General features: G+C 41.8%; 1 protein-coding gene across 1 annotated transcript in view; it reads left to right on the top strand.

Moving 5' to 3' along the window:
• The window catches only part of ptprdb (protein tyrosine phosphatase receptor type Db), an 86,639-nt gene that overhangs the window by 59,189 nt on the left and 12,878 nt on the right, over nt 1-14,572 (top strand). The window contains exons 20-30 of the mRNA XM_041035681.1: nt 94-681; nt 1,094-1,188; nt 1,653-1,909; nt 4,442-4,532; nt 5,509-5,733; nt 5,840-6,000; nt 7,406-7,417; nt 8,049-8,161; nt 8,857-8,954; nt 11,104-11,227; nt 13,369-13,544. Of these exons, the coding sequence (XP_040891615.1) occupies nt 94-681; nt 1,094-1,188; nt 1,653-1,909; nt 4,442-4,532; nt 5,509-5,733; nt 5,840-6,000; nt 7,406-7,417; nt 8,049-8,161; nt 8,857-8,954; nt 11,104-11,227; nt 13,369-13,544 (1,940 nt within the window). The remainder of the gene's footprint in view (nt 1-93; nt 682-1,093; nt 1,189-1,652; nt 1,910-4,441; nt 4,533-5,508; nt 5,734-5,839; nt 6,001-7,405; nt 7,418-8,048; nt 8,162-8,856; nt 8,955-11,103; nt 11,228-13,368; nt 13,545-14,572) is intronic.

The following is a 14,572-nucleotide window of genomic DNA, read 5'->3' on the forward strand; positions in this document are numbered from 1 at the left end:
TTTGCTTGAGGCTATGAATAATGTGCTTTGCAATTATCCTATAATTATCTCTTACCATTCTCTCTCTCTTGCTCTCCTTGTTTCCCTCACTAGTGCCTGAGAAGCCCAAACTGGTGGTTAGTGCCACTGATTCAGGTACGGCTCAGCTTCAGTGGTATCCACCGCCAAACCCACCCACCCCGCTCCTCGGGTACCGCCTCACCTTTGGCCGCATCGACGTCCTTCCCTTTACGGTCGTGGAGTTCCCCAGCAAGGAGAACCGCTATACTGCCCAGGACATCCACAAGGGAGCTAACTATGTTTTCAGACTTTCTGCCCGTAACAAAATGGGCTATGGAGCGGAAGCGGTAAAGGAGGTGACTACTTCAGAAGACGCCCCAAATGGATACCCAGAAAATATTATCTCTGAGGAGGCTTCTGCCACTTCCCTCCGGCTGGCATGGAAATCAGTCCCTCTAATTGAGCAAAATGGGAAAATTGTGAAATACTCAGTGCTGTACAAGGATATAAACAGTCGAGGGAACGCCTCAGAAGTTGTGGTGCCTGCTCCAGAGTCAAGTGTGTTGTTGGAGGGTCTGAGTGCCGATACTGTGTATGATGTCAGGGTGTGCGCATTCACAGCTGTCGGCCCTGGGCCGTACAGCCCCGGTGTCCAGTTTAGGACGCAGCGGCTTGACCAAGGTAGGACTCACACTCAATTTCTAACAACCCATCTTCATTGCTCAGGATGCAAGACGCGCTTCCTAACGGCACAACTGTGCATATGTTGTCCGACATGCACACACACACAAGCTCAGACGCACAACATCTGATAACAACATCCTAAGTGTCCTTTTTCGTTGTCTTGTCACTGTAGTCTTAGACCCAACGTCCTTTTCCCAAATCAAGGTAAGAGTCTTGGGTCTTGGGCGAGTATCCCTGTCCAGTCACACTCACTGTGTGTTGAACAGAGCAGATAGCTAGCTTGAGACTGGTACTTGAGAATGAGACACAGGTAAGGTCATTATGTTTGGTTCAGTAGAGAGATTAAATGAGACTGAGAAACATATTTATGTTTTTTGTTTCTTTCTTTTTTTCTTGTTTTGTACCTTAGTTTTTGCCACCAACTTCAGAGTGAAAGCAGCCATGAAGAACTCTGTTCTGCTGTCCTGGGAGATCCGAGACAAGAACCCCGCCCAACCCTTCACTGTAAGCAGATTTGCACTTTGTCATGTTTACATTTAGTTAAATATTGTTTCCAAACAGTTTTCTTGATGTTAAGCTGCTGTTAATCAAATTCAGCTCTTCTTGTCTGATAACTGATAAAGCCTGCGTGGGACATGAATGGATAATGCTCTTCGAACTGCCGGAAGGCTTTTCATCTAAAATAAATAGAGGAAGTGTTTAGTTTGCATTAACACCAAACAGTACCAAAAGCAAAGTGAGGAGGCTTTGTACCAAAGTATAATCAAATGTACATATAAAACAGGGAAAAGTAAAGGACAGTCTGATAATAGCTCAAATAAATGCCTTGGACTCTGTGTTGAAGCAAAGAAAAGTATTGATTACTATTATCAGTTACAAACTAGAGTTAGCAGGATGTGCTGTGTAGTGTGTTTTATCCTACATGATATTAAATATAACTCAATGATGTGACCCACCTTCTGTTCCAGATTCTTTATGGAAAGGGCCAGTCTGTTGAAGTGGACGGCAAGCAGACTCAGAAGCTGATCACTGGCTTGGAACCGGATACTCAGTACTCCTTTCTGCTCACCAACCGGGCCAACAGCGCTGGGGGCCTCCAACACCGCGTCACTGCCACCACGGCTCCAGACATCCTGAAGACCAAACCTACCGTGGTGGGAAAAACCAACGCAGACGGCATGGTGACTGTACAGCTACCAACTGTGCAGACCACAGCTAAAGTCAGGTAGAGATGGAGATGGAAAACAGAGTTAGAGTGCTGGTTTAGTTTAATCAATAGGTGTGAATGTTGTGATAAGAATTTGCTCCAATTAGGTTGTCATCAAATGAATTGTTCTGTAGACCCTTTGAGGTAATTTCTCTATTTCCCAACGATGCTGCCTTTCATTTATTGGTCTATCAGAAGGGAATCCACCGAGTTGGCAGCAAAGCAAGTCTGCGAACTCCCACAACAGGCCAAATGAAAGCACAAAGCTGATAATCTTATCTGCTTTTTGTAACCAAGATCAAATACAGGCACTAAGAGGAAGCAGTCCTTTTTATATGTCCTTAAAGCACAGCCTGAATTACTCCATATGCTACTCACGTGTTCTCACAGTTATTTTCCTGTAGTATTTTAGAGTGTTTTTCAGTCCTAAGTAGCATTTTGCTCTTTTAGTCTCAGTCTTTCACATCTTAAGTGACTTGGTCCAAGATAGTTACACAAACTGTATCTCTCCTCTCTTAATGCAAAATTGCCAGATTCAAGCACATATCATTTTATTTAGCTTCCTGTTTCAGCTTTAGAGCTGAATGAGTTTTCATTTTCTCACATTTGACTCTAAAGGAAACTGCTTTCTACTGCACCACACCACACAGTCAGCACAGTGAATGCTTAAGTGTCAACATGGAGCACTGGAGTGAGTCATCTGCTGAGGACACATGGATAATTTTGGTATCTGTGCCCTGACTGCTACTGAAAATTCCCTACTCCAGTGATATTATTGTCTATTATTGCTGTCACCAGCAGCCAGTTAACTTATCTTAGCACTTGAAAGAGCTAGCCTGGCTCTGCCTGAAGGTAACAAAAACTGCCTTCCAGCACCCCTTAAACTTCGTGAATAAATAACTGAATGAAACTAGTTTACCAAAAAAGATGTAACAGGTTAATTAGAGCAGATTTTGTTTCCTTTAGACTAGGGGTGTGCCATCTAAGTCACCTCACGATTCGATTCGATTACGATTCACAGTGCTACGATTCAATGATTCCCCGATTATCGATGCATCTCGATTAATCTTTTTTTTCCCACATAGTAGTATGTGGGAAGTAGTAGTTACTTGTAAAATAATGTATATTTTTAAATATCCATTCATTGAAGTAAAACACGTTTCTCTTTTCTTTTCTAACTCCTCTGATAGAAGAAAAAAAAACATTAGCTCGCACATGTAATGCCTGTTTCATTTATTGATGTAGATTAAAAACAATAATAATAATACCAAAAATATATATTGTGTGGCTGTACCGACATGATTCTGATTTGACTATGTTATTATGAACATATACATGAAAAAAATATCTGTTAAAAAAAGAAAAAAAAATAGGGAAAGGAATTTGACAATATTTCCACTTCTATTACAATCTGATATCTTTATTTACATGTCCAGAAAGTAATCCTTTTAAATCTTACTGTATGTGCACGTCAGCCAGATTGTTTCTCATATGGATTTTGGACACTATATGGTCACTGCGCGTATTCTTTCGTTTCCAGTCAACGGAGCGTTGACAGAATATGCAACACTCGGCGCTAACCCCTCAGTACAGAGCCGAGCAGTTTGCGTCGAGTTTCGCAGTTTTTTCGCCGACGAACACAGAGCCGTACGCAGCCGCTTCGCTATGCTTACATTGTTTTGAAGGGGGAGGGCCTTAGTCTGTGGAAGGGGCTTGTTGTGCCACCCAGATTTGCTTCCCTCCGTGCAGTTTTCCCCAGACTCACGTTCCTCTTCCACACGAAAACAGCATTGCACTCAAATTATGTCAAATTCCGCAATAATCCGCGTTAAAAATAGATTCCTTTTTAGTCGGCCAATTCCGCGATTCAGTGATCGCGGAAATCATAGGGCCCTATAATATGTCCGGGGGGCACGCGCTACTTTTTTTCATTCCGACCGCTGCACTTTCCTTCCGTTATTAAAAGAATCGATTTTGAACATTTATGAATCGATTCTGAATCGTCAAGTGTCGCGTCACGATTAATCTATGAATCGATGAATCGGGCACACCCCTACTTTAGACAGAGCCAGGCTGTCTGTTTCCCTCTGTTTACAGTCTTTATGCTAAGCTAACATACTGCTGGCTGTATAGCTTATACAGGTTTACTGTACAGATGTGAGAGTGGTATCAATCTTCCCCTCTAACTCTCAGGAAAAAGGAAATAAATTGTAAATAGCCGAACTCATACAGCTTTTTTATCAAGATTGCTTTAGTTTCACACACACTCACACTATTGGAAACGGGATATCATGCATGGCGCTGGGCAGATTTGTGGACATGAGTAGCCAGAGACTGAACCACCAACTCTATGATTAGCGGACAACCTGCTCTACCTCCGGAGCCACAGCCGCAAACAAGCTGCAATTAGTTTATTTCCCAAGAATGTCGAACTATTCCTTTCAGTGTCAGAGGACTGATGCTTCTCCAGTGACTGAAAGAACGAAGACATGTTTATTTCATGTTCTATTTCCCTGAGTCTAAGCCCAGTGTATGCATACTATGTTTCAGGGGTTACTACGTGGTGGTGGTGCCACTGAAGAAGCAGAGAGGGAAGTTCCTGAATCCCTGGGAGGAGCCCGATCAGATGAACCTGGATGAGGTAAGACCTGCAGCATACAGGAGTCTGACACCAGTAAATAGCTTAATAATGGTCATAACAAAGAGCTCATTATATGGTAATAGTGATGTTTAAGGGAATGGAAAGGATCAGTATAAAATATGGTAAGGAGTAGCTACACAAATAGATGAAAAAAATATAGGTCTAGTCCTGTAATAAGGCTATGTAAGCAAGATAAAGTCACATAAACAGAGGTCTAAACTGAGTCTTTTGGCAGGGTGTTTCGCCTCAGTATCATACGGTTTGTATCATTTTATGTAAAGGTGACCTGGCCAACTGGTGCCTTTTCAGTCCAAACAATACTTTCACATGCCATTTCCCATCTAATTCCACTTCCTTCCTTTTTCTAAAGACTTCATCTTCATCCTCACCTCATTATGCTGTTCTGAAAGCACATTTGTGTGTGAGATTAGTTTCAATAGAGTTTTTATTGTGCCCACTGTCTCATCCGATAAATGACGTAGCAATTCAGTGGGTGATGGAGACATTTGTGCTTAGGTGATAATGGTCCGTACAGCCCATTGTTCCTCCACTGATGAGGGTTTTGTGTGGGGTGAAATTGAAAACTTCCTTCCTTTTCCTAGCCATTTGTTTTCTTTTTTCATCATAAAAACCCAGAAATACAATCTCCAAATATCAAGCAAATGAAAATAATATTACAATTGCAGAAATACGACTACATTGCCTTTAATGCATCCTACCAATTAAATTGCTGAATGTCTGACGGCAAAGAGTGATGGACTTTGATGTTGCACTTTGTTTGAACTTGGCATATATTAGATGAAAACCATAACCAATTGATGATTTTCATCCCCCCATTTTCTATCATTTTTCATGTTTTCTGTCCAACTCTTTGCTGCCTCTGTTTCAATTCTCTGCTCCCTCCTGCGTCCTTGTCCTTTTCCCTGCTCCTCTGTTTATCTATGTCAACCCGTCCTCTTGTTTTCTTTCCTTTCAGCTACTGAAAGAGATCAACAGGACGAGTGTCAGTCGTGCCCTTCGTATCCGCAGGCAGGCTGGCCAATCAGATCCCAGGGCCTATGTCACTGCTCATTTTAAGACCCTCCCCATTGAGTTCACACTAGGTGATGGACGAAACTATGGCGACTTCCGCAACCGTCCACTGCAGAACGGACAGGAGTATGTGTTCTTTGTGCTCGCACTGCTAGACCTCTCTGAGAATGTGAGTCAAGATACAAACACGCATGCACACAGTTCATCCATCTAAAACATTATAATTTGTCTAATTTAAATGTTGAAATGCACAATTAAACCATGTCCTCCTGCAGACCATGTATGCCACTAGCCCTTATTCTGAACCCGTGACCTCACTGGATGTGGATCCAAAGCCAATAGTTGATGAAGAGGAGGGGCTGCTGTGGGTGGTGGGGCCTGTGTTGGCTGTCATCTTCATCGTCTGCATCGTCATCGCCATTCTCCTCTTCAAGAGGTAAAGGCAGCATGATGAAGCCAGACAGAAGGAAAAACTGTTTAATAAATCACTGGATTGGTGAGAGAGAGAGAGAGAGAGAGAGAGAGAGAGAGAGAGAGAGAGAGAGAAAGGAAATCAAAGGGAGACACAGTGAAATATAAAGAGTTCTAGTCAACATGAGAAAAAGAAATATAATTGCAAAGGCAGCTTAAGCTTAAGTCCTCACAGAAGGGCAACAGATACTCTACTTATTTTCTTTTTAAGTTTGGCTTGTTGCTCCACTGTGCATTTAACTCAAAATGTTTTTTGGGCAGTATTGAATATTCCCCATATATTTTAATATAGTCCTTGCCTTCAGATAGACCACCTTGTCTCAAGCAGCAGTCCTCAAATCACTTTTTACAGAGCAAGGTCATAAACAAGAATTAGTGGAACTTATCTCTGAGACAAGTGCACAGGCTTTATAATCCTTTATTTTAGTTATCTGGACTATTTCATTACAGCAGGGGTTCACAGAATCTGACACTGGCGCACTGTCCCTTCCTTCAACTCTCCCCCTAGCCCCCACAGTTTGAACACTGCTACTTTAATCTTGACATGGACTTCTAACTAAATCTAAAACCTTTTGACTATGATTCAGAACCAGGCTGAGGCTGAGCAAAGCCCTGTTAGTTTGTAATGCGTTTCCATTATTTATGGAACATACAAGACTAACATTAAGGTATATTTATTGCTCTTCTGCACTGAGACAATTAACATCCCAATCTGTAACTAATGGCTGAATTGAGCTCACAAGTTCTGATAGAAATGGTATTGTTTTCTGTGTAATCTGTTTTCAAATCTGTTTACAGGGAGCAAAGTTAGCCAGCAGTGTAGATAGGGGGAAGATAACATTATTGCCCATTAGCATTATTCATGATAATCATCTGTTTTTTCTAGGTAGAGCTTTGTTAATGCACATGAATAATTGCTGTGACCGATGTGGCATAGTAAAATTATGAACCTTGATGGTAATAATCTGAATTTCATAAGCCCTGCAGTGTAACGTGAGGTGGTCTGCAGCCATTAATGTCTCACTTGTAGCTGAGTTGCACTTTGTGGTACGTTTCCAGCAGGTTATTATGTACTAGATGTCACAGAGTGAGTGTGTGCTGGGTGATAATGTGTATGCAGAACGTGCAGTGAAAACAGGGGATGCTTTTTTTGTCATTTTGATTTATATTTGCGGCTCATGCTTGTGTGCACAGGAAGTGCTGTTTTACATGTCTAATAAAAGTAATAGGAAGGTGATTAGCCTAAATGAGAGGGACAGAATGATGAGTTCAGCATTGCTTTAGTCCCTGATGTTGTTTTTTTTATTGGACACTAATGTTATTCATCCTTGTCTGTTCTTTTATCTGCCCCTCTCCTTGTTTGGATTCAGCAAACCTGACAGGTAAACAAACACTACCTATTACCATTTCCTCTGTCCTAAAGGGGTATTTTCCTTAAAAAACCTTTGCAGACAATACTTTAGATGATAGATCCCAAAAGACTCAGGATTACCCTGATATTTCTGTGGTGATTGCATAGTAACCCAGAGTTCACTACCACTAAATTGTACACGGAAGTCATACAATTTAGCCACTGCACATGATAAGCATGTGGGCATAAAATCACACTGTAAATATTCAGAATAGGAAAGATTTCTATAGCTTTAATGTCTCTTCTAAATCCAGAGGAGACTATGAACAAAAGCAGACACCACTACCGTCTCAGACAATGAGCTGGTCATTAACATATAAAAAGCTGCAACACTAAATCAGCAATCAACCAGACCCGTGTTAGCATTTGAAACAGAAATGTCCTGAGGATTATAGCTGTTCCTGTAAATGTTCAAGTAACAATTTTAAGTGTCTTTTCTGCGAAGTTTAACACTGGTCCATTACTTCCAATACAAATCCCAAAAATTGAGGTCATGCTTACGTTTATAAATCCCACATTTTCCCACACTTTTTCTTGCAGTAAAAGGTTCCGTTTATCAGGTTGAGGTGGTATAAATGCTGTGCTTTGATGTTTTATTCCAGAAAAAGAGCCGAGGCTGAAGGCAGGAAGGGCAGCTTTCCTTGCAGCAAAGCCATGTCATCTCACCATCCCACTGATCCTGTGGAGCTACGCAGAATTAACTTCCAGACTCCAGGTAGACTGGACACGCATATATAGAGATACACACAAACACTGTGTAGTTGGATGTGTAAGTAGTAGTTGTGTTTGTATAAATAGGATTAACCCTGATGTTGTTTCCCTTTTCAGCCTACCGTGTTTCAGTGTACCGCGGTTATCAGCGTTTGTCAAGTTAGTTGGTCTTAGTCCACCATAGATCTTCTTTTTCTCTCACTGTTATCTCTATTTTCCTTGTTCACTCTATTTTCTTTTTCTTTCTTTCTATCTTTCTTTCTTTCTGTCTTTCTGTCTTTCCTTCTTTCCCATTTTCATGCAAACTAACCTTCCATCCCAATAGGATGAAGCTGCTTGAATTGACAACATTTCATCAAAATGCCTCTGGAATACTTGTTTAAAAACCCCAGTTTTTTTTTTTCATGCTAAATTTTTTAACTGCCTGTGTCATGGTCTTTATTTAATCTTCACCAGCAGTGTACATTTACTCTGAGGACATGTTATTGTGCCTCAGTAACTTTCAGAACACGCACATTGTTCTTTCTGAGAGAAAATGGTCACTTAACAAAAAAAAAACACTTCCATTTGCTTCCTGACCATGGACAGAACACTAAACAACACCCCCTCTGAGAACCCTAACTCTTAACATTTTCCTCCAAAAGAGTTTAGTTGTATGTGTATCAAAACGACCTCTTTTTCTATTTCTGTGCTCGGCAGGCATGGCAAGTCACCCGCCCGTCCCCATCTCTGAGCTGGCAGATCACATTGAGCGCCTAAAGGCAAACGACAATCTCAAGTTCTCTCAAGAGTACGAGGTAGGAATGCTGATTATCTGTCCGCCCGAAAATCTTTAACTTGGGAAATCCATCTGGTTTTGATGCAGTCACACACATTTATTTTTGACTCATGGTTTTTTTTGGGGGGGGGGGGGGGGGCGCGTTAGTGTCAGTTTCAGCAGTGAGCACTGTAGATTGCACCTCACATACTCCGTAGTTAAGTTGCACTTTGATTCGTCTCCATATAATGATACAAGATAAAGCACATTTTCCTCTCTCTACTGTTTTGTTGTTATCTATGCAAATGTAAGAAGGAAATTGAAATTGCAAGTTCAGAGAGAGAGAGTTTGCTTACAGCCAGATGGTTATCAAACCCTCATTTCTATCCTCTGGTGGAGAGAGAGGAGATAGAAATAAAGAAGCAGTGACACAGAGCAAACTCACCAAGAGATACAGGAAGCAAGTGTTCCCTGCCAAAAAAGGCGCTTCTTGATTAGTTTTCTTCAACTTGCAGCACAGTTAATGTGGAACAAAAAAAAACATCTACATGGAGATAACAATGTGCCTGAACTTGGTGTGCTGAACTTCGGTACTCAATAAAAAAAAAAACAAACAAAAAAAAAAAACACCACATCAGTAGCGATCTTTCCCAATATTTCCCTGGCTGTGTTGCAAATAGCACTAGCATTACAATGAGCTCCACAGAGAGCTATTAAACCGGTAAAAATGTTTTCTTTTCTTTCAAAAGAAAAAACAGTTTAAACTGACGGCCTCTGGGTAAAGAAAGAGACATAAGGCTCTAATTGGCTACCACAAGAGAGAGACAAATTGTGTGTGACAGAGATACGTATATAGAAGAAGACAAGGACACATTAAGAGTAGAAAAACAGAGTGAGGATGTTTTAGGGAGAAAAGCATTGGGAGAAAGGGTAAAGGAGGGTGGAAGAGACAGTAAGGGAGAAGCCGTATGTAATTGTGGTGTGAGTTGGAACCACTCGGTTGAGCCTCACATTCTCTCTGCATGACTGTGTGCTTTGTTCGGTATTGAACCCTTAACGAGGGAACGAGAGAGATGGATGGAGGAGGAATCGAGGGAGAGAGGGGGAGAGAGAGAGAGAGAGGGAGGCCAGAAACGATTGCGGTGTAATAATCAGACACACATGATGTTGGGCAGCCTGCGGAAAGCAGCCTCAAACACACACACACATATATGCACTCGTCCAGTACCACCCCTGTCCATTTTTTCCCCCCTCAACCAAACCATAATTATGTGTCATAAAATATTCAGAATTGCTAAACTGCTCTGGCTCTCTCCTCTTCGTCCCTCTCCATTGACAGCCTCATAATGACCTCATGTCTGCCTCTCCCAGCTAACAGTAATGGTTACACTGTAATTACCCTCCAGGAACGTAATGTGTTGGTCTAACACAACCATCCTTTCTCTCCCAGAGGAATTTATTGTGCTTTTATCATCTTTCTCTGGTAACTACTATTTTTTAATCGTCAAAAGTGGAAAGTCCCTACCTCACTGTGGTCTGTAGAAGTGGGATATCACAGTTTCCCGCATTCCTGTCCAATATCAATAAAGACTTTTTAATTTTCAATTTGTACTTGGTTTGAAATGGTGGGGTTATGGTACAGCAACACTGGACAATGTCTGTAAGATCATAGTAATTGAATGGTCCAGTTTGTGCCTTTCTAGATGCCAATTTCTGCATTTTGAGGCAAATTTTAACATGTAACAATGTTCATGCCAACACTTGATTTTAAGTGGTAATGCATTTAGAGAATACATGATGAGTAGAGACAGGGGCACAGGGGTTGAAAAGGGGCAGAGTTGTAAGTTCTCAGGTCCTTTCACAAGTGAATTTTTTTTTCATAATAACAGTTTTCAACATTTCAGACTTAAAAAAAAAGGATTTTCCCTTCTCTAATGAATATCCCAAGCATGTATGCAGTGGCCATTTGTCAGAACATAATGCTGCTGACACACCGCATGCTGGTATGACCGTTTGAAAACCAACAATTACGTTTTTAATAGAACCAAAACATTTCTGGAAGCAAAAACTTGACCAAAGCACGCAAGTGCTGTCTAAAACTACTTGACAGGAAATAACTGTAATAATTCTGAGAGTCTGTCTGATGATCTTTGTTTCTTTGCTCTGACCTTGACTTATGTGTCTTGTAGTCCATCGACCCCGGTCAGCAGTTCACATGGGAGAACTCCAACTTGGAGGTCAACAAACCAAAGAACCGCTACGCTAACGTCATTGCCTATGATCACTCCAGGGTTATACTCTCCAGCATTGAGGGTAAGACACGCTGCCAAAGTGTTGGTGCAAGTGAATGTGCACTGTTGTACTAGATGTTCAAAATAAAAATTTTTAGGAAGTGAGGGCATTTTGGTCACTTCTTTAAAGTGCTGTTTGTGGTTTATGACGTCATTTCAGGGTTAAAGACAAGGCAAGTGTTTAGATTGGGCATTTAGTTGTGAAGGATGAGGTTGGAGAACGACTCTCACTGTCAGTGAGAGTCATCACAAGTACTGAAGTACATACACACTGAGTTTGTCTGGGTTAATTTGTGTGTGTGTGAGAAGTGCTATCCATGACTAATGGGATATTAATAGTCCAAAGATGTGTTCATTGCCAGTTCCCATATAACACATACAAAATGCTGTGCCTACATCAGATATTCACCATGAAAATGGTCATTTCAGGATTCAAACTGATGTTTCCACCCTCTTTGACCATTTTAATATAAATAAAGCTCACACTTTATTAATAGCCTAGTTATTCACGTATTTTCACGGTGGGCCCATTTTCCTCCTTTTTGAACGGTCTAAAACGAGAGTCAGATCAACCCTGTTCTCAGTGTGCGTTTTGTAGCGTGCTCACCCACCTCGGCTGGGAAAGACCTGAGGCAGAGAAACTGGCAGCTCCAATGTGGAGAGAGCGAGGCAGTGGGAGGCCAAGCCCAAACAGATGAGCCTTATCTGGGCAGAGCATGTGTGAGCAGTCCTTCCACCCCCGCCTGTCCTGGAGCCCTGGCTGTCTGTCTTTCTTTCAGCTTAGAAAGCACATATACTCTTGAGCATGTCCTTACAGACACACACACACACACACACCGCTATAGATTTAAAACACATGCCCAGGATGTGCACAAGCACTGATATGCACTTTTGCTCTCAGTCTCCTCCACACATTCATGAACACACACTCTCTGCCAAGCCAGTGTAGCCACCAAGTGACTGAAAGAGTGTGTGTGTTTGTTTTATCTGCATAGTGCTTCTGCTGTAGTCCCTTACAATAAAGTTGTAGCACATCAAAGCATTTAGCCAAGCTGTCTTTTAAAGACTGAGGTTGATAAACATATGTTAGAAGCTCCTCTTACCATCTGTCCCCATCCCATTTAAAATAAGTTGTTTAAACACCCCACGTTCCTCTGTCATTTCAATGTGTGTGTCTGTGTTGTGTGCGCGATGATGGCTCTCGGTTTTACGACTGGATGAGACTGAGCCATGCTCATAAAATAAGATGCTAGAAGAGAATCAGCTGCAGGACTTTCTCCCTGTCGGGATTCTGCTGTTTGCTCATTGACTTCTATCTTTTTAAATGTAAACTGCTATCAGACGACTCAAAACGAGTTTTGTGTCCCACTTCGGCAGAATCGGGTCACGGCTGAATGCACGCGTACACGTCTGTGTGTATGTCTGTGTGTGTACTTTGGTGTTTTGGTGTATGTGTGCATGTTTGAGCTGTGACTCAGTCATTTTTGGGATTATGGTATTAGGCCCCAGATGAGCAGGACTGATCCTAAATCAAACACACACAGACGGTCTCTCACATCACACACACGCACACACATACACACAATCCCTTCCAGGACAGGCAGTGTCAGCTGAGTCTTACACAGAGACGGCCTTACAGTCATATTGCCATTCAAAGCGACACATCCAGAGTATACTCAGATTAGGCCCATGATCGTCTTAGCATGTATTATAAAACAAGACGGCTGAACAATCCAACACCAAACGACGCTTGGTCCTGTGAAAACATTAATCTCCCTGCCGTGACCTCAGATGATCCACACTCTTTATTACTGGGACATAAACCTGCTTTCATGGCAGTAGACTTTAAATAATCCATATAGATTATTTCACCGTGAATCAGAATAAGAGTCAGGTTCATCTGCAAAGAAAATTACATGGACAAAGAGCGTTTCTGTGTGATCAGTGCAGTGACATTCAGCCCTGATGCCATTCATCATACACATGAGGCAGTGGGCAAACATGAACTAAAGCAGAGTATTTCAGTAGTTTCTCTCTGTTTGTTCTTCCCTTTCTCACTCACTTCAGCCTGTCACAACTCATTCTCCTCCTCACTTTGCACAATTCTCTCTCCACCCTTTTCCTCCACCCTCCTTAACTTCCACACTCTCTCTTGTTTTGCAGGTGTCCCAGGCAGTGACTACATCAACGCTAACTATATTGATGGCTACCGCCGTCAGAACGCCTACATCGCCACTCAGGGCTCCCTCCCTGAGACCTTCGGGGACTTCTGGAGGATGGTCTGGGAGCAGCACACTGCCAATATTATCATGATGACCAAGCTGGAAGAGAAGTCACGGGTAAGAAAGAAGGGATGGGATAAGATGGGGGTATGTGGCACCGGTTAGCACACTGCGATAAAGAGTGTGGGGCAGGATACTGTATGCTAGGAAAGACTAGAGCAGTATAGGACAGTGTGAGAACAGTATAGGGTAAAGTAGAGTAGGTTAGGAGGCCAGGATACACCGAATTCACAGTTTTTCAGCAATGTTAGTGTGAACGTTAGCAGAGTTTTCAGAATCAGTAAATCATGATGAGTATTAATGTTCACCAAGGAGAAACGTTGGGTTTTGACCATGTAGTCGGACGAACTAAGCAGTACTCAGCAGCACTGACACACAGTATAATATCCAACTGGATATTCCACTGAGGAAGACGTGGATAGGAAATGGGAAGATAAATGGGGTTTTGAAGACAGGATGGGATGTGAAAGAGTTTATTAAAAAAACAGCGAAGAGATGAGTAGGGCAGGATCAATATTAAAGGTTACATCAGAGTAAAGTGAGAAGAATAAAGTACAGTTAGGTTAGAGTTGAGTAAGGGTAGAATGGGATATGGACTGATATGGATATGGATTGACAGCAGTGGGGAGGTACAGGACAAACCAGGGCAGGGCAGGATGTTCATGTTTTTTAGGACGTGGAAGGACAAGCGAACAAAACAGACAAAGAGAGGACAGAAAAGGGAGAAGAGGAAGGATATGTCATATAGTACATAAACAGTTTGTAGAATAAACCAAAAAAAGCAACCAACATCAGTATGATGACCAAGATAAAAAAGTACCACGGATAAGCGAGGGGATCACAGTAAGGTGGAGGAGGGTGGGGATATAGGATAGCACAAGGTGGCATGTAGTTGATTAGAATAAAATAGAGTAGAATGGTGAGCAAGATCTGGGGAAATTATAAATGCAGCTAAATTGGGTGTAGGTAATGAATTAGAAAATCATTTGCCTTCAAGGCATTTTGCTGTTGTCAACAGAATATGTACTTGAGAAAAAAATCCAATGTAATGAGAATGTCATGTTAGAATAAAATGAACAAGAATG

Source organism: Toxotes jaculatrix, chromosome 4 (genome assembly GCF_017976425.1).
Source record: "Toxotes jaculatrix isolate fToxJac2 chromosome 4, fToxJac2.pri, whole genome shotgun sequence".
NCBI lineage: Eukaryota > Metazoa > Chordata > Actinopteri > Toxotidae > Toxotes > Toxotes jaculatrix.